This window comes from Nothobranchius furzeri, chromosome 17 (assembly GCF_043380555.1).
Source record: "Nothobranchius furzeri strain GRZ-AD chromosome 17, NfurGRZ-RIMD1, whole genome shotgun sequence".
In the NCBI taxonomy this organism is placed as follows: Eukaryota; Metazoa; Chordata; class Actinopteri; order Cyprinodontiformes; family Nothobranchiidae; genus Nothobranchius; species Nothobranchius furzeri.
The window spans coordinates 26,521,863-26,545,033 of NC_091757.1; the positions used below are offsets into that span (position 1 = coordinate 26,521,863).

At 45.7% G+C, this 23,171-nt stretch overlaps 2 protein-coding genes across 2 annotated transcripts; one reads left to right on the forward strand and one right to left on the reverse strand.

Annotated features, from left to right (window-relative positions):
* Window positions 1-587: 587 nt before the first annotated feature.
* Window positions 588-22,460, reverse strand: araf (A-Raf proto-oncogene, serine/threonine kinase). The gene is made up of 16 exons (XM_015971842.3): window positions 22,386-22,460; window positions 16,218-16,426; window positions 15,692-15,795; window positions 12,847-12,949; window positions 12,593-12,747; window positions 10,634-10,729; window positions 10,401-10,545; window positions 10,293-10,317; window positions 10,091-10,221; window positions 9,784-9,986; window positions 9,474-9,650; window positions 9,227-9,273; window positions 7,267-7,385; window positions 6,600-6,728; window positions 5,075-5,209; window positions 588-1,571 (listed from the first exon to the last, which is right to left on the reverse strand). The coding sequence occupies exons 2-16, from the start codon at window positions 16,323-16,325 to the stop codon at window positions 1,431-1,433; spliced, it is 1,818 nt and encodes a 605-aa protein (XP_015827328.1). The 5' UTR covers window positions 16,326-16,426; window positions 22,386-22,460; the 3' UTR covers window positions 588-1,430.
* LOC139063789 (sericin-1-like) lies at window positions 13,014-15,246 on the forward strand. Its single transcript, XM_070546605.1, has 5 exons — window positions 13,014-13,051; window positions 13,292-13,384; window positions 14,105-14,229; window positions 14,881-15,024; window positions 15,179-15,246. The coding sequence occupies exons 1-5, from the start codon at window positions 13,014-13,016 to the stop codon at window positions 15,244-15,246; spliced, it is 468 nt and encodes a 155-aa protein (XP_070402706.1).
* Window positions 22,461-23,171: the final 711 nt, after the last annotated feature.

The window sequence follows — 23,171 nt, forward strand, 5'->3', positions numbered from 1 at the left end:
AAAAAATGTAACTGTACACAGCAGAAACAGACACCCAGAAACCACCGGGATCACTCAATCAACACATACCACCAGGTCCAGGTGTCCTGCCAAACCAGCACACGCAGAACCGGGTCGTTCAGGAGGTCCAGCTCACCCAGAAGTGTCCAGGAACCACGGCTCTAGTTCGCTCCAGGTTAGGAGGTGAGGCAGGAGCCAGGTAGGAAAATCCCGAGTCCGTCAGAGTGGATCCCAAAGAATTGAGCCATCATAAACAACTTCCTGCAGGAAAGACTGCCTTTAAAATAAACAAAGTTCTGACTGGTGGGCATTAAGAGGAGGTCCGTTTGCTCAGCAGCTTCAGACTAAAGACGAACCCAGACCAGAACTCTGATTCACGGTTTCATCTTTAGTTTGAGCTCCAGACATCGGTCCAAAAGCTCCTAAAACTAAAACAGTACCGTGATGTTCTGGTTAGAGAGAACCAAAGCGAGAAGAAACCGGGCCTAACTGAGGTTCAGACGGACCAGAACCATCAACCGTTAGTCCAGAACCACTGCCTGGAGGTCTGGTTCACTACAAATGGAAGGAAAGGTCCAACAAACGTCTCCAGACACCTGAGAGAACTCAGACTCGTGTTTATTGTGTTTAAAAGACGAACCCGGTTCTGAACCCTCCAGAACCCGCTCAGGTCAGGTAGTGTTAACCATTACCAGCTGGTCAGTGGACTTGACGGTTTGGACCTGGTGTTCTCTGGTTCTCAGAGCCACAGAAGTAGGAATGTTTAGACTTTTGGACCGGTCCACTAACAGACCAGTAATGTCTTACTGACCCAGACCCAGTTAGAGACGTTTCTGCTCCCTTCCATCCAAGTTTGGTCCGACTTCAGATGAAACCTTGTTTCTAGATTACACCAGTCAGAACAAAAGACAGAAGTGATGTAAAGGTGGTTATGATGATCCAGTTAGGTCCGTATTCTGCTCCACTTGTTCCGATCAGCGGAAGTTGGTTCCACTCCACTCATTTCCCACAAAAATGTCTCAGAAACTAAAAGTTAGATTAACTAGTATTTTGTGCTCGGTTCCGGTCCGACTTGGGACTCATCCGGACCTTCTCAGGTCTTTCTTCTACGACCTACTAAAGTAATGGTGAACGTTCTGTCCAGACAGTGTTGGATAGTTACAGAAACAGCTTCAGAGAAGTGGGCGTGTGACCTCGTGCTCCTTCCTCCTGGGTCTGTTGAGAACAATGTCAGTGTTTGATGGTCTGACTGTGAGTGAGTCAGAGCATCAGCAGCACCTCCACCTGCTGCTGGAGGCTCTTCTCTCCACCTACAGTCTGTTACTAGGCGCTGCAGCTCGGAGGGGGAGTGGGGGGGCTTGTGGTCCATCAGGCCAGCCAGCTGAGAAGACATCGCTGGAGCAGGAGTCCTAAAGGTCTCTGCAGGAGGTTTAAAGGGGCATCAGCCGGGTGGTTTGGAACAACTGAGGGTCCAGGTCCTCAGCATGGACAGCACGATGAAGCGACGGCTCTGAACGACTCCGCTCGATTTTTGGCATCAGGTCTTGCACCTGCTCAATGGCTACCAGGATCTGATGGAGGACAACCAGATACAGTCGGTTAAGCTTCAGGATTAACATGTTATGTGTTAGCATCAGGGTTTTGGGTTGGCATCAAGGTAATGTGTTAGCATTAGTGTTAGCATCAGGATTATACATTAGCATTAGGGTTGTGTGTTAGCATCAGGATTATGCGTTAACATTAGGGTTAGCATCAGGATTATGCGTTAGCATTAGGGTTGTGTGTTAGCATCAGGATTATGCATTAGCATTAGGGTTGTGTGTTAGCATCAGGATTGTGCATTAGCATTAGGGTTGTGTGTTAGCATCAGGATTATGCATTAACATTAGGGTTAGCATCAGGATTATGTGTTAGCGTTAGGGTTAGCATCAGGATTAGCATGAGGATTATGTGTTAGCATTAGGGTTGTGTGTTAGCATCAGGATTATGTGTTAGTATTAGGGTTAGCATCAGGTTTATGTGTTAACATTAGGGTTGTGTGTTAGCATCAGGATTATGTGTTAGCATTAGGGTTGTGAGTTAGCATCAGGATTATGTGTTAACATTAGGGTTAGCATCAGGATTGTGTGTTAACATTAGGGTTAGCATCAGGATTATGCATTAGCATTAGGGTTGTGTGTTAGCATCAGGATTATGTGTTAGCATTAGGGTTAGCATCAGGATTATGTGTTAGCATTAGGGTTGTGTGTTAGCATCAGGATTATGTGTTAGTATTAAGCTTGGTTTATACTTGACGCATTCACTTTCCGCGTGGTTATGCGGCTCGCGGATGGAACGCGCTTCACAACTCGCAGCGTTTATGGATCGTGCGGCTCGTCTCTGCGGTGAGCCAATATTCTCCCAAACTGAACGGGGCAGCATGGAGCTCTACGGCATGCATCCAACACTACACCATAGTAGAAGTAGAAATTACTGTTTACAACATGGCATTTCAGCATTTTTAACAGCGTCCTCGTCGTTTCAGACAGTGCGAGCTATTTCTCTCCAAGAATTATTTACAACATGTTGATCACGGTGATCTCTGAGAGCTGAATCATACAAATGTCTGTATTTACGAACCTCTGCCATACTAGTTCTTGCCGGTCCACCATGTTTTTCCGCGTCCGTCCGTCCGCGTGGTTAGAAATTTTCCGAGGTGCGCGCTGCGGAAATTCTGGGCCGTGCGGAGACGCGGTGGAGGGGCGTGGTTGTTAAAATGACGCAAAATGACGCAACTTTTTCGTGCGGACCTCGCGGACGCATCAAGCATAAACCAACCTTTAGGGTGAGCATCAGGATTATGTGTTAGCATTAGGGTTGAGTGTTAGCATCAGGATTATGTGTTAGTATCAGGGTTGTGTGTTAGCATCAGGATTATGTGTTAGTGTTAGGGTTAGCATCAGGCTTATGTGTTAGCATTAGGGTTGTGTGTTAGCATTAGGGTTAGCATCAGGATTATGTGTTAGCATCAGGATTATGCATTAGCATTAGGGTTGTGTGTTAGCATCAGGATTATGTGTTAGTATTAGGGTTAGCATCAGGCTTATGTGTTAGCATTAGGGTTGTGTGTTAGCGTCAGGATTATGTGTTAGCAACAGGATTATGTGTTAGCATAAGGGTTAGCATCAGGATTATGCGTTAGCATTAGGGCTGTGTGTTAGCGTCAGGATTATGCGTTAGCATTAGGGTTGTGTGTTAGCATCAGGATTATGCATTAGCATTAAGGTTAGCATCAGGATTGTGTTAGCATAAGGGTTAGCATCAGGATTATGCATTAGCATTAGGGTTGTGTGTTAGCATCAGGATTATGTGTTAGCATTAGGGTTAGTATCTGGGTTTTGCATTACACCGACACTAGTCAGTGACTTGATGTCATCTGCTGTGGTCCTTATTGACCCTTTGCACATGACGTCACCACTCATGGGACTGCCCTCTGCCATGATGGACGGCAAAAAGATTGTTTATACACGTTAAAACACCAGTGAAGTTAGTCAAAGCATGCCAGTTAGTAGCCTTTTATGGCTTTCACTTAAATGGTAACAGCTTGCTGCGCGGTTGGCTGCTCTAACAGACAAGGATGTAAATTCAACTTGTTTTGTTTTTTCAAATGCCTTTGATGGAGATTGAGGATGTAGATGAACTGCAGCGATCAATCAAACGGACTAGCAGCCCTCAGATTAGCAGCGAACGTGTTCTTACCGGGTAAGATTAACTTTCATTTATTTCATGTACAAATGTGATGCGTTCATATTGATAATCCTGATGGATGGGTATTTCACCACGGAGGACGCGCGGTACCGTCCACTGTAGTGAAATGAGAGATAATCATTTACAGTATTACGTGTCAAAATGACTGTATTGAGTACAAGCGTCACCACTCAGAGATAGTGTCATCCCGGTGTGAGAGCAGCAGCTGAACCCAGTGACACCACCAGCAACACAAACTAGAAGAGATGCGGACGTTTTTAAAATCAGCTCCGTGTAAAGTGAAGCACTGTTTATAACATAACGTTATGAATCCAGCGGGGTGAATTTTGGCAAAGTCGGCAACTAGTTTACATTGGTGAACAGCAGCAGAGAGAAGTTAAGCCAACATTCGTAAGCTAGTTAACATGCCACCCTCTGGGCCCCGCCTAGGTGCACTACTTCTGATAACAACCCACCTTGAACTAGTTGAAGGACTGCTAAAGCTCGCCAAAACTTTACCTTTCTCTTTGTTTAGTACTCGTCTCACTCGGTTTACGTGCTTTTGCTGTCCAGTATGGTGGACCCACGTGATTAGGTGACGTAGGTGCAAAAGGTCAATAGGGAGCCTAGATCACGCTCACCTACTTCCTGACCATGGGTCTCCAGAAGATAGAAAAATGAATGCAAGTCAGTGGGGCTATAAAAGCTGATTTTAGTTATTGCATTAGAAACATTTTACAAGCTGATAAATCTCAAAGTACGTGACAGGCGTGGTCGAAACACCCATCATTAGTTTTCATTAAAATAGCAGCACACGTGTAGCCTGGCCTGCCAGACTCGTCCTGTTCACGTCTGCACAGAGAAGGTCTGGTAACTCACAGGCAGAGTGGCACATGAGGGGCGGTCGTCATGTTTATGACAAACTCAGCGTTGTGGTGTGTGACGTATGATACTCAGCGCTGATTGGCTCGGTTAGAATTCTCAGGGGGTGGGGTTATTTGAATAGGAGAGTTCCCAGAGCCTTTCTCTGTGCAGAATTAAACAGAGGAGGAGTCTGGCAGGCCAGGCTAGAACACGTGTGTGTGTGATATAGGGTCCAAAGCTAAGCGGATTACAAAACAGCTCTTTTAGCCCCGTTGACTTGCATTCATTTTTTTGTTCTTCTGGGGACCCGTGAGCTGGCATAATGAACTGAACAGTACTGGAATGTCTACTCTGAAGTGCCTTCAGACGATTCTCGTTATGCTTTGGCGCTATAGAAACAAACAGGGTTATATGTTAGCAATAGCGTTATGGTGTGTGCTGACAGTGTGATCTTTTCCATGCTGAGCCTGAACCTTTACCTCACCTGAGGAAATAGAGGCCTCTCGTCCCGTTTGAACTTCAGGCAGTGGATGATGAGCCGTTTCATGGACTTGGGCGATGTGCTGTATAGTTTACTGAGGTCTGGAGACAGGTAACCACGTCCAACCATGAAGATGATCTAGACGACAACAGGAGACCGAGACTTTTAAATGAAATGACCTGAGCCATGTCAACTGTACTAATGATAACGTGTGTGTGTGTGTGTGTGTGTGTGTGTGTGTGTGTGTACGTGCGTGCGTGCGTGCGTGCGTGCGTGTGTGTTGTTAAACTGCTAAACACTAACTTAGGGTCATATTGTTTTGGTTTCATTAGTTTTTTTTGTTTTTGATGATTAGGTTGGACAGAAATTCAAGAGCGACGGCTGGTTTTCACCAGCTGAATTTTAGACAGAAAAGGGTAGAATGGCTTCTCCAGGTCAGGGACGAGGTGCTGCCTCAAGTCAAGGAGATTAAGTATCTCGGGGTCTTGTTCACAGGTGAGGGAAAGATGGAGTGTGAGAACGGCAGACGGACTGGTGCTGCGGGCGTTGTACCGGTCTGTTGTGGTGAAGAGAGAGCAGCGCCAGAAGGCGAAGCTCTCGATTTGCTAGTCGACCTACATTCCTACCCTCACCTATGGTCACGAGCTTTGGGTGGTGACCGAAAGAACGAGATGGCGGATACAAAATGAGTTTTCTCCACTGAGTGTCTGGGCTCTCCCTTAGAGAAAGACCCGCTGCTCCTCCACATCAAGAGGAGCCAGTTGAGGTGGCTCGGGCATCTGGTCCGGATGCCTCCCTGGTGAGGTTTTCCGGGCTCGTCCAACTGGAAGGAGAACTAAAGGAAGACCCAGGACACGCTGGAGGGACTGTTTTGCCTCTTGGTTGGCAAGGGAACATCTTGGGATTACCTCAGAGGATCTGGCCCGAGTGGCTGGGGAGAAGGAAGTCTGGGCCGCTGGCCCCACAACCCGACCCGGCTAAACGGAGGACAATGGATGGATGGATTTTTAGTCTGTTTATTTCTATGTAATAATTGGTATTGTCATTTTTGGGTTACTTTGGTGATATTGAAGGGTTTTCTGATAAATTCATGTCTGATGGTTTTCTCAGAGTTTTACTGCCTGACTGATGTTCCACTGAAGATGGGTTTATGAGAGAATGACACCAACAATGAAACCAGCTCTGAACCTGGACCAGTTCTGGTAGCAACTGGACTTTCTTTACCCAACATAGACGCCCTTATTTGCAGATCATAGCTGCGTTCCCACTAGTCGAATTCCAGGACACTTAAACACGATGGCTTCATCCTCACAGCTGTTGTGTCAGCGCATCTGGACCGTTTCAGCGGTGAGTGATGACACCGGTCAGCCCAAAAAGGTGATGTGAAGCTACAGACGTTAATAACATTTACATCGTTTATTTTTTTAAAGTACGCCACATTTTACGCAGTTCGGGGGACGACTTAGGAGAGCGGCTCTGTGACGTTGACTTCTACAGCGGTTGTAAAAGGACTGGAAGGAGGTCCGACCTGGTCCCTGTTGTTGATGTTGGAGTAAGGCAGGAATCCTGACATCAGCTCAAACAGCACCACTCCATAACCGTACACGTCTGACTGGAATGTGTACGGGTTGTCCTGCATCCGGATCACCTCTGGAGCCTGGGAGGAAACGCGGAAAACCTACGATTAGCTAATTCAATCATTAATACTCTCAGTAAATGTGGCTGAGGACGTAGTCTGAACAAAGCAGACGCTGGTGAAACTTACTAGCTACAAACACAAGAGAAATTACAGAAGTAACATGAAAGGAGAACCAACTGTAAACTGCCGAGACTGCAAACAGACCAATCAGTATGGAGCTGTAAAATCTCCTCCCAGCTAAATAACCACACCCTCCAGGGACCTAAACCAGGAAGTACAACGCTGTTGTTCAAATCCAGGTTCACTGAACTTAGGTGGGCATGGACAGAACGATCTGTCTTCTGTCAATTCGTTTTCAGGCTCTCTTGTTCTTTTCTTTATGCATTTCAAGGTTTTAATTCCATGTTGTCGTTCTTTTTCGACGGCGAAACTGTAGCGTCAATAATGGGTAACAAAACCGTTTCTGTGTTTTAAAAAAGAACGACAACATGGAGTTAGAAATGACGCACAGCAAGAACACACCTAAGATTTCAAGGGTTTGTTCATGAAAACTCACCATCCAGAGAATGGACCCACTGGGCTGCTCGACCTGATGAGAGCCACTCCAACGAGACTTCACCGTGGCCAAACCAAAGTCACCAATTTTAACAGTCCAGCCTTCATGGAGAAAGATGTCTGGCAGCAAAGCTTAGAAGACGGTTCCTCTGAGTTACACACCAAAACATCTGCACAGTGTGAGAGGGGCCGACCCATGGAGAACTTTAACCATCACCAAAACCTGACTTAGGTCAAAGGTGGGTTTCATACTCAGCTGTGTGCTGCTTCACTCGACTGATCAACAGTGGGAAGAGGGTTTGAACCCCCGCCGACTTAGGATAGCCCACTGAAGGAAAGGAAGGATCACTCTAGAAATAGTACGTCTATGTCAGGGGTCGGCAACCTGTTCCCATCAAAGAGCCATTATTACCCGTTTCCCACAGTAAAGAAAGCACTGGGAGCCACAGCAGCCGCGGCGTTGTGGGCGGGGCCTACCCTCAGACAGCAGAGAGCTGCTTTAACCAATCACAACAGGTGACAGCAGCCGGTACCGGTCGCTCGTGTACGTCAAAGTTATCTTTCATAAGAAGATAATCAATAAAACGATTTATATAAAGTGGATCCAGAAGTTGTAGCCCGTCTCTGCCGACAATATTTTGATTTTTTTCACCCTGTTGGTGGTTTTACTGAGCAGGTGCCACTTTTGTCATACGTTTCTTTTTAAAACATGTTTAGACTGTTCAGAATACAAATTCAGGCTCTGTCACGTTTGATTGTTGTAATTAAACTTTGTAGGTGGGGAAGGTCAGAAAAGGATCCGATCATTTTGTTTTTCCCTCATTTACAGTGACGGAGATAACGGCGCAGTGCGCCTGGCTCTGGTGTTAATCAAGTTTAATTTTATCTATTTTCACAAGAAAACAGAACAGTTAAAAGCAGGGCTTGTGTTGACCGGACAGTTCCCGTATTTAGCCGTTTATTTTGACGGAGAAAGAAAGAATTACCCCGACGCATGCAGACGAACTGACATTTTATTCTACGCACATCGCAGATGTAGCTAAATCACTCAAGAAAAGGGGGGGTCTACATAAAGGAATGGGGAAAAACCCATCCTGAGATGTGTGTAAACCTTGTGTCCAACTAAAGGACATTTGACCTCTGACATCAACAAAGCTAAAGCCCAAAGGGTCAAATCCTCGTTTCCTTCATAAAAAAGCCATGTGATGTGTCACCGTTTAGACATTTTTCAGGGTTTTTGTTCCTTCTCACTGTTCAAATAAACCAGCGACCTTTCTTTGTTAGCGGCCAAACTAGCAAAATCAGCAGGGGGTCAATTATTTTAATCCACCTGTTTAAAGGAACCATTCACACTGGTGGTCGTTGCCTTCAATCTGGGACTGAACTAGTAGTTGGACACTAAATCATTTCATCTGACTGCTCCGTAGGACCCAGAACTTAACCACAGAACATCGGACGCTGATGGATGATTGAGTTATAGTTTATGTGACCCGACTGACCCTCAACCACCAGTCAGAATCAGTCCAGCTGTTCAGATGTTTACACAGCAGCCGTGAGCACAGACAGGAAGTAGCATGAACAAGTGTTTGAGTTCTCCAAACAAACAACAATTATTGTTTACGACTAAGTGTTTGTAAATGACGTTTAGTTTGTTGAAGACGGACCGGTTCTGGTTTCAGTGTTTCCCCAAGAGGTTTGTCCAGCCGCGGTGCGGACTGGTGGGTGGGGGGTGCGAGCGCGGACTGTTTCGCTGCTGCGTGTTGTCCGTGAGAGCGGGGGGGGGGCGGGGGGGGGGGGGGGGGGGGGGCGTTGCACTCGGAGCACTTCCCTTCCGCGTGTCTGTGGGGGGGGGGGAATCTTGTAGGCATGGAGCTGGAATTTCAGCTGTGGCAGCGCTACGCCTGAGCCTATGTAGGGGACACACCGGGTTAGCCTCGCTCCGCTAAACAAGGAAAGGATACTGTTAGACTTCAGGTCTCGATGGATGATGTTCTTTGCATGAAGATAACTGCAGGAAAGGGACGAAGGACAAAATGGAGATGAAGACAGTTTAAGGAGAACTGGCTACAGCAGAGCTGTGGTACATGAAGCTAAACCATCATCTGAATGTTGTCACACCAACTAAACGGAAGTAGGTCTAATGCACATGTAAAAGCAGCTTCTGAACTAAAGAACAGCAGCAGAGAAGAGAAATGTGGCCGCTCTTACTCCATGCCCTGAGCCGTCTGCCGGGCTACATCGATGCGCCGCATCGTGTCAAACTTGGTTTCCGTGACGTGCAGATGGTGGTACAAGCTGCTGCCTTCACACCACTGAGTGATGATGGCAAAGTTCGGCTTCGTCATGAAGCCCATGAACAGTAGGATGTTCACATGGCGAGTTTTCCTGCAGAGCGCACACACACACACACGCGTTAGAACTTCCATGACGTCATCACCAGTGAGAAGTGTTGAAGGACCATAGTTGGATCACAGGTTTTCAGCATCAGATTTCTGGAGAATGAAGAGAAATGTCTCACCGTAGGACCTGCATCTCGTTTTTGAAGGCCTGGAGCTGCTCTGGCGTCGGCTCTTTGACCTTGAGGATCTTGATGGCCACATCCCCGTGCCACTTGCCCTTGTAGACTGTCCCAAAGGATCCAGTCCCTATTCTCTTCTGGACGTTGACCTCTCGATAGGGGACCTCCCAGTAGTAACTCGAGTCTCTGTAGCCTCCTCTGTGCTGCAGTAACACACAGTTCTGTTTCTGCCAGCTGGGCTAACGTATGAGTGAAAGGGTCGCTGGGCTGGCGGTCCGCCTGGAGACCAGCACTAAAGAAAACCTACCACTTTCTTCTTGTCATCAGAGGAGGAGGGTTTGCGTTCCTTGTGATCCGAGGGGGACTTTGGTTGTTTCCTTCCAGGAGAGCCAAGGGAAGAAGGAGGACTGGTGGAGGGTTTGGGTGAAGGCTCAGGACCTGCAGAGATGAAGGTGTGAAACCTGGAGAAGGACTAAACGGGTACTGCCTGCTGGTGGGAGGAGCCGTACCTATGGTGTTGAACTTCATCGCTTCCTGAAAGCAGAAACATTTCAGAGTTAGTCTAAAAGCATTCAGTCCCACGGGGAGAGTGGACCCTGACACAGAGCCCCACTGACCTCCATGATGCTGACGTTAGCCAGGTCCACTGTGCTGACCATGTGGACGTTGGGAGTGGAGGTGGAGCGATGCCTCTGCAGGGACTGCCCGTCTCCACTGGAGGTGGGGAAGCTAAAGGTGGAGGGTGGGGATAGCAGGCCCATTCTAAACAGTCAGGAAGGACCATTCCATTAGCAGCTTCACACAGCACACCCAGTCTGTCCTGGTGAAAGTGTCGCGGTGGGGGTCTTACCGAGCAGGCTCTGGGGTCAAGGCCGGGTTGCTCTGTGATGGAGAATTCTCTGACAGGATTATCTGGGGGTAATCTGTGCTGGAGCTGGAATCACACCTGGACACAGCAGCAGGAGCAGGTTTAACTGGTTTCAATTCCTTTATTTAATCCTGACTTTATTGTTTTTGGATGTTTTTTAACACCTGCGGCGTAGCCTGCAGCAATCAGTCACCTCTGTAGTTGACGGTGGCATTTCCATGGACCACGAGGCATTTTGGATGCATTCCCAACACGGTAGAGTTGTTTCGCTCTGCTAGATTTATGCTTGGAGTCTAGTTTTTACAAGCTGCACTTCCAGAATGCATTAAGTGCATCTTTAAAGTTCTTTAGAATGGTAGAAAAACATCATCTAAGGACAAACTTACTTTGGTTAACCTTCCAGGTCATCAGAAAACTAGCAGAGGTTTAAAAATTCTAAATCAAGGGAAGTGGGCAGACTTCCCCTACGTGAAACATTACATTCCTAGAGGAAGACGGGCTTGACTCCAGTATTTTTAGTAACACAGATTCAACTGGTTTAATGATGGTTTGTGTGTGTGTGTGTGTGTGTGTGTGTGTGTGTGTGTGTGTGTGTGTGTGTGTGTGTGTGTGTGTGTGTGTGTGTGTGTGTGTGTGTGTGTGTGTGTGTGTGTGTGTGTGTGTGTGTGTGTGTGTTGGGTTGTACATCATGTGTAGATTTCCACAACAGAAAATGAATACGAGAAGCAGAGACCAGGTCATATAGACGTAGAGGCGACATGGGCTGGGGCTTTCTATCGGCGCTGGTGGAACTGTGGGCCGCCATGTTGGATGGGTCACCAGTCACCCCCAGTGCATTCACTGGGCTAGAAAAGTCAATAATCCCCTGTTGGAATTGTTGGAACTGTAGACCGCACCACAACAGGCACAGGTGCTCACTCGGCGGTGACTGATTAGGTTTTGGAGAGTGTGTTTAACGTGGAAGACGTCCTTTAAGCTCAGCAGTTTCAGATCAGAACAAATAGAAAGTCAAACAAACGATAGAAGGTCCTGGTGAGGGTCTCAGTGAGCTCCACCAAGCCCCACCTCGACTAACAGCAGATGCTTTGCCGCCTGCTGTAGATGTCCATCGAGTCATAAAGTCTGGTTCATGCTTCTCCGTCTGAGTCTGTGCGGAGACACGCAACGTCCTTACGGAGCTGCCGGAGAGCTCCGTAAGGACGTACGGAGTCAAGCTCTCTTTTCTAAACATCCGTCAGTCGAGACGGACAACGCAAGCTTGTGATTGGTCAGGACGCCGCTGTCGTCTACAGCGCCGCCATTGCACCCTCAAAAACATAAAGAGAGCCGAGGATAACTAGCGGCAGACACGGAGAAGCTTGAAGAATACCTCGCGGAAAAACTCTAAAAACATGAACGTTTAATTCCCCCGTGACTGGAGGAGTGAAAAGATGCGCAGCAAGCATTTTATTTGTGGACGGAAATGACAGGAAACGTGGGTTTAGAGGTGGCGAGCACATGAAGAGGTGGAGGAGGATGAGAGACAAATATGTCTGTTAAAGAGTCTCTTATATACAAAAACACAATATAAACACACTATCTTGGACCGATGCATGACAGGATACCACAGAACAGCGCTACGCCCTCTGTTGTCCTGCCGGGGAATTGCTTTGCAACACTCTCCAGGAGACGGAGAAGTATGAGAGCAAAACGCTTCCGTCAATCCGTGCGTGTCTGTCCCTTGCAGAGCTGACGGAGAAGCATGAACCAGGCTTTAGTTGTCTCCCTTCCCCTTTCAGCAGTGGGATATGCTACTTGATTCATAGGTAGAGAGTATAATGCGTTTCTAAACCCGTCAAAGAGACATCCCACAGAGACAAACAGACAAGTGGGGGACCCTGAGTGTTTTAGGGCCAATGCAAAACCTAAATGATCATCTCATAGACTTCGAGTCCATCTCACCGTTTGCTTTTCATGTCCGTGTCCACACAGACGGTGGGGACCTTGCTGCTACAGTGTTGGTGGAATTTGTAGCCACACGTCTGACATCTGAAGCCATTGAAAAGAAACTTGTGGCAGAAGTCACAGTAAGCCAGCTTGAAAAACGTCTTTCGTACCTGAAGAGAACCACAGCATGAAACCACTCATCTACAGCAACGTCTTTAAGACTAAAGACAGGATCATAAATACTGGCTGCAGAAGCTGCTAGGACTCACATAGTTGTGCATGGTGAGTGGAATATCATCCAGGACTTCCACTAACAACTCCTCTCCCACCAAAGGAGTGATGTCAGTTTTCCAGTCTGTCAGTCTCTTACGGCTGTGGAACCAGACCAGAACAGAGCATCACACACTAGGAGCTGGGCAGCATTCCACATGAACACATGAATTCACTTCACTCTACTGATGACCATCTAAAAAGGCATCTGCTCACGCTGGATCGATAAGGCGTTAGTAGACAGTAACAATGAGTAATCAAATTCATAAGGCTTTAGCGAACAAATAGTTTAAAGTAGGGATGTTCCGATCCAATCACGTGATTTTCAAAGGATCCCAAATCGTTTAGAAGAGACTGATAGCCTCTAAAACCAAAACTTAAGACATTTCTAATTCATTCTGAGAAGGAAAAACTATTTCTTTCTCTTTTGTCTTTTTCCTTCAGGAGTCGCCACACCCGTCTGCGTTTAGTCCTAATCAATTCAATTCGGTTTATTTATAAAGCGCCAAATCACGACGAGTTGTCTCAAGGCACTTGGTAAACATTCCAATACAGGTCAGGTCATTAAGCCAATCAGTAAAAAGTTTCTTTTATAAGGAACCCAGCAGGTGGCATCGAGTCACTGACTAGTGTCAGAGTCTTTACAGCAATCCTCATACTAAGCAAGCATGCAGCGACAGTGGAGAGGAAAACTCCCTTTTAACAGGAAGAAACCTCCAGAGGATCCTCGCTCAGTATAAGCAGCCATCCTCCACGACTCACTGGGGATCGAGAAGACAGAGCAGGCACACACACACACGCGCACACACACACACACACACACACACACACACACACACACACACACACACACACGAACAATGCATAAATATTAATATAAATATTTAACTCTCCCACTGTCCTATTGGGTGACCCCTCCAGGAAAGTTGACCATTGACCTCCTTGAGGAGGTGGTGGTAGAAGTAGTAGTAGAAGTGATAGTAATGGTGGTAGTAGTATTGGAAGTAGTAATAGTAATAGTAGTAGTAGTAGTAGTAGTAGTGGTGGTGGTGGTGGTGGTGGTGGTGGTGGTGGTGTTAGTAGTAGTAGTAGTAGTGGTGGTGGTGGTGTTAGTAGTAGTAGTAGTAGTGGTGGTGGTGGTGTTAGTAGTAGTAGTAGTAGTAGTAATAGCGGTAGTAGTGGTGGTGGTGTTGTTAGTAGTAGTAGTAGTAGTAGTAGTAGAGGTGGTGGTGGTAGTAGTAGTACTGGTGGTGGTAGTGTTAGTGGTAGTGACAGTGGTAGTGTTAGTAGTAGTAGTGGTGGTGGTGGTGTTAGTAGTAGTAGTAGTAGTGGTGGTGGTGGTGTTAGTAGTAGTAGTAGTAGTAGTAGTAGTAGTAATAGCAGTAGTAGTGGTGGTGGTGTTGTTAGTAGTAGTAGTAGTAGTAGTAGAGGTGGTGGTGGTAGTAGTAGTACTGGTGGTGGTAGTGTTAGTAGTAGTGACAGTGGTAGTGTTAGTAGTAGTAGTAGTACTGGTGGTGGTAGTGTTAGTAGTAGTGACAGTGGTAGTGTTAGTAGTAGTAGTAGTACTGGTGGTGGTAGTGTTAGTAGTAGTGACAGTGGTAGTGTTAGTAGTAGTAGTGATGGTGGTAGTGTTAGTAGTAGTAGTAGTACTGGTGGTGGTAGTGTTAGTAGTGGTGACGGTGGTAGTGTTAGTAGTAGTAGTAGTACTGGTGGTGGTAGTGTTAGTAGTAGTGACAGTGGTAGTGTTAGTAGTAGTAGTAGTAGTGATGGTGGTAGTGTTAGTAGTAGTAGTAGTAGTGGTGGTGGTAGTGTTAGTAGTAGTGACAGTGGTAGTGTTAGTAGTAGTAGTAGTAGTAGTAGTGACGGTGGTAGTGTTAGTAGTAGTGACAGTGGTAGTGTTAGTAGTAGTAGTGTTAGTAGTAGTGACGGTGGTAGTGTTAATAGTAGTAGTGTTAGTAGTAGTGACAGTGGTAGTGTTAGTAGTAGTAGTGTTAGTAGTAGTGACAGTGGTAGTGTTAGTAGTAGTAGTGTTAGTAGTAGTGACGGTGGTAGTGTTAGTAGTAGTGTTGGTGGTAGTGGTAGTAGTAGTAGTGTTGGTGGTAGTGGTAGTAGTAGTAGTGTTGGTGGTAGTGGTAGTAGTAGTAGTGTTGGTGGTAGTGGTAGTAGTAGTGACAGTGGTAGTGTTAGTAGTAGTAGTGTTAGTAGTAGTGACGGTGGTAGTGTTAGTAGTAGTGTTGGTGGTAGTGGTAGTAGTAGTAGTGTTGGTGGTAGTGGTAGTAGTAGTAGTAGTACTGGTGGTGGTAGCAGTAGCATTCATGGCTAAATATAAAGGAATTCAGGACACTGCCCGACCATGGCGAAGCCTCAAGTCAAACACTCAAAAGCTACGATCTTCCTGAACACGTGCTGCTCAGACCTAATACATCACTGAGAATCAGGTGTCATCAACATATTCCTCTCACTGAGGGTGGTTTGATTAACCCTTTGATGCATGAATTATGAAATCTTCAACCATGATTTTTTAAACAATTTTTTTCATTCGTCTTTACGTGTGAATGAAACAAATTTCAACAAATATTTTTTGTCAAATTTTATAATTTACAAATAATTTATTACGTGTTCACCTCAGTGGACAGCGTGCATTCTGAGCATGAAATATGTTGGCTTGGCTTCCTGAAGTCCAAATGGAGCGGCTCAAATGCAATAAAGTCTTCAACAGCTGAGCTTAGTAGCAAAAACAAATAAATAACAGTTTTGAGTACCTGTCCACTGTAGTGACCATTATGCACCAAAGGGTTAAAATAATCAAGAGTAGATGTGGAAAAGTAAGTGAGGACATATTACCCCTCTAACAAACGAAACACAGCACAGCAGTCCTGATTCAGCCCTCGAACCTTGAGGGCTTTATCAAGAACCTCGTACACAGTCTGTTCATGTCGGACGTTCACCTGCCAACAGAAGCATGTTTGAAAAGGTTTACGTAGATGCATACACAGATTAATATTTACACATACATACAGGTGGTATCTATGTGTGACTGTACAAGTATATACATACATATCTATACACTTTACACTTTGTAAACACATCAAATCTCAACTGGAAATCAATCTGGAAGGACGAGATGAGAAACGTCTTTGTCAATGACCCGAGCTAGCGGAGACGTTAAAACTAATCTTTACGAGTAGACTAGTGGGGGACGATGGCAGACATGATCTGTGGAGTCAGACGCAAAATGTCCAACAAAATCTTATGAAAAATGTTGATTTTTCTGAGCGATTACACTAACAAACATAAACGTCAGCCGTCCCTAAACTAACCAGTGCGTTTAGACTCAGTTTGACCACATAGGGGAAAATAAAAGTCTCACCACTGTCCTCTGTTTGTTAGGGAGGTAGACTCGAATGGTGCCTCCACCTCGGGGTATATCCTCTGGACTGGTCTCCCCTGAAGAGGAGTAGGAGGAGGTGGAGGACATGATGAAGGATGGCAGAAGCTGAAGAGGGGACAGTATGCAAGCCTTCAACTTAAGGTGAGCTGCATGCAGCGAGGGCTCCAGAGACGCACATCAGTCAGAACCTGCAACAACACACACTCGTTGTGTTTCACCTACATAGGCTCGCGCCACAGCTACGAATCATTTTTTGTGAACACAGCAACAGGTTAAGCTAAAAAAAAAATACATTTTTAAATAAAATGTGAAATAACATTTTAAATAACTAAATGAATGTTTCTTAAATGTTTATAAAATGTAAGTTAAATGTTTTGGATACATACTATTTAATAATAAATGAATAAAAACGAATAAAGGAGCAATGCAATACATCGCCACAGGCTAAATTCTCCCAGAGTTACCACAAGAACCACGTTAGTGCTAGAGCCCTGCACTGAAGCCCTAGGCCCGCGGGTCGGCCCGGCCCGACGGCCGAGGGCCAGGCTTCGGGCCAACGACTGTGTAATTACCTCGGGCCGGGCGCCTTTATTTTTAATCGAATTCATAAAAAAACTGAAACACTTGAACGCAGCAGCACCTGCCTGCTTCTCACGCACCGTTAGCTCAGTTAAGGTGTGTGTGGTTTATAAACGCGCCGATATAAACGAATTCTCACACTGCTGACTGAAACATGTGCCCCTGTTCTAATATGCCATTTTATGTCCACTTTGATGTCAGAAACCATTCGTTTATTCTCATGAAAACGGCAGCATTCTATTTCTGTGAATAAATTCGCTCTGCAGTTAAAAAAAATACAGCATTCACTGCTGGTTTTTGCGCATTTTCAGAGCGGCAGATTAAATCTACAAACGCTTTATTAATTGGGAATGTTTATTTAATCTGCCGCTCTGAAAATGCGCTCTGCAGTTAGAAAATTAGAATGCTGCTTTTTTTCTAACTGCACAAGAGCGCATTTTCAGAGCAGATTAAATTTACAAACGCATCCAATTAATATAGTGTTCGTAAATTTCATCTGCGGCTTGAAAAATACACTGTTAGAAAAAAAAAGCTGCATTGATGCTGTTTTTCTTTTCTTTCTTTTTTTACTGCAGAACGCTTCTCACAGATAATTAGAATGCGGAGCATTCTATCACGCTAAAACTTTATGAAAGGTTAAAAAAAAAGTCGGCTCGGGTCGGGCCAGAGAATCCTGAAAACCTTCTCGTACCGGGTCGGGCTAGGGCTCCACCCCCGCGGGCCGGGCCGGACACGGGCTCAGACTTTAGGCCCGTGCAGGGCTCTAGTTAGTGTGCCACCCCAAAAATTTCTTCAGCCCTGTCTGGCCACCCCTGTCAAAATTTTCTGGAGGCACCCCTGCCCCGCGCACGGCAGTGAAATGGTCCCGAACGCACACACGTGGCCGTTGCACCCGTGGGGGACGTTGGTGTTGTGACAGCCACACTTTTTCTAATGAGGAGGCTAAACACACACACCTCTCCTGCAGTTTAGCTGAAAAACGTTGCTATCGGTCTTGTCCCTCTGCGTTTCTCTGGCTGTGTTTGCCCTCTCCCCCTTCTGTTGCTAACTGAAACCCACACCTGTGTGCAACGGTGTTACGTCACTATTCCAGTCGGTTCTGCTGTAGAAACGCATTTCTCCACTGCTCCGCACCGCCCAAACGGTAAAAACATGCGCGCTCATTACAATCTCGCTCCCGCGGTGCGCTCTGGTTTTGGTTTCGATGTTGTGCGTTTATTTATCCAACAGGCGGGCAGAACCAGGACCAGCTGGACAAATTCCCGGTGGCCCTATTTCACTTCGGTGTTGGGTTTTTTTCGGGCAGGTGTTATTCTGTTGATCACCTGCTGCTGATGAGAGGGTTTCTCCTGTCAGGAACAGGTGAGCTGCTGCCAACCCTAACCCAACCAGCTTCTGTCACTAGAAACACGTTCTACACCCAGACTACAGTGACCTGTTATTCATAACAATTTAACAATGTTAATCATTTAATTTTGATGATTAGGGGGCGACGGTAGCACAGGAGTTAAGCGCTCGCCCCGTAATCTGAAGGTTGCAGGTTCGAGTCCCGCTCAGTCTGTCGCTGTCGTTGTGTCCTTGGGCAAGACACTTAACCCACGCTGCCTGCTGGTGGTGGCGCCTGTGCTCGGCAGCCTCGCCTCTGTCAGTGTGCCCCAGGGCAGCTGTGGCTACATCGTAGCTCATCCCCGCCGGTGTGTGAAAGTGTGTGTGAATGGGTGATTGTGTTGTAAAGCGCCTTGGGGGGTTCCAGGACTCTAGAAGGTGCTGTATCAAATACAGGCCATTAATGTTAATTTTATTTCATTTCTAAGTTTTTTAATGTCTGAACATTAATGAATTTTCTGATTGGTGTAAATAATACAAAATATTATTAATAACAGGTCTGGATGTGGTTCGGTCTGAGGTATAAAACTCTGCCCTGGGCCTAAAGCCCTGCAGATATATTTAGTTTCTATAAACAACAACAACAACAAATAAATAACAGCAGCTTGATTCTACTTTGTTTCTTAAATTGAGTCACGTAGTTTTGCAAGTTCTGCACGCTCACACGTTCACCAGCAGCTCCGCCAGCTGATTGGTTCTTTAGTAACTAGGGACACCAGTACAGGTCTACAGGTCTGGTACGGAGCAGCATGGATGCATCAGAGGATCTCGCTGTGGTCGGTGTTCAAATGGATTAAAGACAGGACAGGATATGTAATCAATCAAATCTAATGCTGTGAACAGGTTTAGATACTTTATCAAACAGTCTCACCAGCCTGTAACTCTACTGTTTTCTCAAATTTCACCAGACTGATGCTTTTAAATATAAAATGTCCAAAACTTTCTACTGGGGGCACGCCCCCGGACCCCCCTAGAGTAGTTTAATACTCATCATCTTTTTCATGTCTGCTCTTTGGTGCTGGTGCACATCTTGCGGTAGAATAAGAACTGGAATAAATAAATAAATAATATATATATATATATATTTATATATACGCACACACACAACATCTCAGAGAAATGTCAACACCCCAACTTTACAAAAGCTTGCTACGTACACGCATTCTCCTCCTCCACCCCCTGCTCTGACAGATGGAACGCGGCAGCGAAACAATCCTCTAGCGCGTGCACTAGGTTACAACCCCCCCCCCCCCCCCCCCCCCCACGGCTGGAAACTTTTCTAGGGAAACACTGCATCGTGTATTCTAAATATTCTACTTAGCTTGAAACTTTACATTTTTTACATATATAGTCCTGGCTGGGCCACTGAGTTCAGCAGCTACTCTCACACTGGGGCAGAGAAACATAGAAATCTCATAATGACGAAGCTCATCACGCTAAATAAAAAAAACGTGATTTTTAGACATGTAATCCTACATTGGAACAATATTATTAGCATCTAGTAATTGGCAAGAGGACAGTAACAACTCCATGGTGAAATATATCATAATTAGGGGTGGGCTGTTATTGGTGTTAACATGCTGCGTCAAGGCCAGACTCTCATCGCACGATAAGGGGGTGTGCAGATTCACCATTTAATCGAGGCATCGTGATGTGACACGTGCCGATTCAAAGTTTATTTGTAAACATTTACAAATAAATGCCAAAAATCTTCTGCAAAAAGTAGCAGGAACATAAAAGTTACACATGCCGCCTGGACACTTTAGGGGGCGGACCAGCAGAAAAAAAAACCAAACAGCAGGGATAGCAGCTTTTTACTCAGCTTCAGCCACTGAGGGTGGGATTGACTCGCCAGGATTAAAGGAGTGAAACACTAAAAAACATTGTCATGATTATTTATGATTATAATCAGTCATTCTGATTTTTTCATGCAGGTTGAACATGAAAATAGTCTCCTACACCTATCTTCTGCATTAGCTTCTGATAGAAAATAGACAGTAAAACTCTAGGATAAGAAAATCCTGACAGATCTACGCCACACTGTCACCTAACCCCTTCTTTCCACGGGAGCCGTCAGCAGCACGTTACTGCAGCAGCACGTCATAGCTGCTGATAGGAACCGCTGTGGTCAACAGAACCTTTTCCACTGGAGCCGTCAGCAGCGCGAGTCGGCCGCGTCTCAGGAGCAGCATGTCGCGGCCTTTACGCGCCGGTTCTACTTTCTACGCACGACGCCTCTGAAACGGGTCAAGTTCAACATTTTTGGGGAAGGAAAGACAGGAAATCGGACGCGGAAATGGAGAGAAGCTCCCGAGATTTTCAGAATAAAGAAACGTACTTCATTCCGGTTGCTTTACTTTTACAAAAGTTACTAACTGTGCGTCCCCGTGAGAAGTTATCACCTAGTTAGCGGTCTCCTTTGTTTTTCAGGTCCGTATTGGCGATTATAAAACAGACAGAACATAAAACACAAACATTTTGGAGCCATGTTGTAGTTTTCTCCTGCTTGTTGTTGTGTTTACTGACGACGTCACTCGTGTGACTTTGTGCTCTGTCGGTGACAGCTGCTCCCCTGCTGCTTCGCGTCTCGTGGGAAGGGCCAAGCAGCAGCTTACGCGAGCAAGATGTGCTGCTGCAGTAACGTGCTGCTGACGGCTCCGGTGGAAAGAAGGGGTAACGCTCATGGATTCATTCATCTTGACTCACGATGGAGAAGGCTCTTGTTGGATTAGCATCCAGGAAACAGCAGAGAACATCTCTGCTAGTAGAAGCTAGCTAACTGTTAGCATTAGTAACGCTCCAACATGGCAGAACTCCTTCAGGCTAGTGTAATTAGTAGAGATAAAATATCTATATTGCAGCCCAAACAGAGTCAGTGGTAGAGACATGTTGCTGTTACCCAATCAGAGGAGAGATGTCCAGATATCAGGAAATAAGACTCCAAATTCTGCAATCTAAATACCTTCTCCATCTGACTGGTACTTCCTGAAACTGGTGCATCGGAGCCTCCCTGCTGCTCTTGCTCCTGGAAAGCACACTGAATTGCTACTGTGTATGACTGTGCTATACAAGTAAAGCAGCCTTGTCTAGAGATATTATATACAAGGATGTTACAGGGGTCTCTGAATGACCATGGAAGGTCAAGGCTCCAGGCCCATCTCTCTGTACTTCATGCCATCACAAGCTACTGAAACATAATCATTATTAAACTTTAATTGGGAAAATGTCCCGATCAACCTCCACCCACAAAGTTCTGGTGGAGGAGATCCACCAGAACTTTATTGGACATAATTCCCAACAGGCTCATCTGCAGCAACAGTGACCCAGAGGTAGACACTGCACATTTGGATGACCTTTAAATTAATTAGTCTTTGGGAAATGAGTAACCATATTTCCCTCCTAACTTTTCTGCAAATCTAACATTTATAATAAAATGCAAAGGAAGTGTTCATGAATGCATTCAATGCCGGTTTCCCATCGAAGGCCATCTTGAGCTCCGTAAAAGAAACTCGTTACTCTGTCCTGGTGTGTCAAGTTTTTCTGGCCCACATTAAAGTGTGAAAACTGTTTAAATTTGTTTCTGGTAGAGTAAACCCATTGCGGCACATCCCACAGTTCCCAGTAGCCACTACAGCAACCAACGGGGCATGCGCAGAGCGTGGACCGTGTCCTTAGAGCAGCTAATCAGACGTAAGTGTGGCGGAGCTTTACTTTACCGGAGCTCCTGCTAGCCGGTCTCCATTTGCTCCAACAACTGGGGTTTTCTGAGGCCATAGTTCTCTCTGGCGCTACTTAACAAAACTTTAGCTAAGTAGCCTGTAACTTTTAAGAGGCTTCTTTGGTTCACGGACACAAAATCACACATGTAAATAATGTTGAGTTTAAATGCTATCATTTGTTGATAAATCTCAAATTCGAGCAAGCATCTGCAAAGCTAAACGTTAGTGGATAAGATTATCTCCGATTCCGCACACCGTAAAGCGCTTGGATGCTAGGCGGCTAACATTAGCCAAACCTGTGGGGATTCGCCGACCCATCGCGCCGGTCTGGTGCCTGCTTCCCGGAACACCGACCCATCCACTGACACGCTCAGCACATCACGAACTAGTTGGGTGGCTAAAAGTTACTCCGACACGTCCCAGTTCGGATGTGTTTCCAGACAGTTTGATTAGTTAGTCTTACCTGTGGCAGCCATCTTGAACGCTCTCAATCTGAAGTCGGATCTGTCAAGAACTTCAGGGAAAGTAGGAAAGCACCATGCTGCGTTCTCATTGGCTGATCTCTGTGCTCCCACTCGCTCATTGGACAGATCAAGGCTGGGCATGTAGGGGGCGGTCCGTGGCCGCTTTTCATGTCTTCAATTGAATAGAACAATTTTTCATGTATTAGATTTATTTAGCGCTTTTCAAGGCTCCCAAAGCGATTTACAGCTAACCCATTACTATTCATTCACACACTTTTCATACTCTGCTGAATGAAGAAAAATTAGTTTGTTTTGGTGCAATCATTAAAGGGGATATTTCATATGTTTACTTAGACATTTAAACAAGAAATTATTGTTTGATGGTTTATACAAAACATGTACAAGAAATTCTTTGCACAAAATCGCTCTCACATAAAGTAATGTCACCAGTTAATTTTTTTTAGGTTTTCAGTGCCTTCCATAATGAGCTGTGCCACTTTAATGTAAATGAACTGTTGCTGGCCACACCTACCACTATGACGTCAGGAGCTCAGATAGCTGGTCTTCGATGTAAATGTTCTATTTTGCAGAGGCGTGACCAAGTCACTGCTTTGCAAGTCACAAGTAAGTCACAAGTCTTTCCAGTCAAGTCCAAGTCAAAGGCAATCAAGTCCAAGTCAAGTCCAAAGTCAGTGATGTGAAAGTCCAAGTCAAGTCCAAGTCCTTAACTTTGAATTTTCAAGTCGTAATCAAGTCATCTGTCCAACTTCAATTTAATGACAATG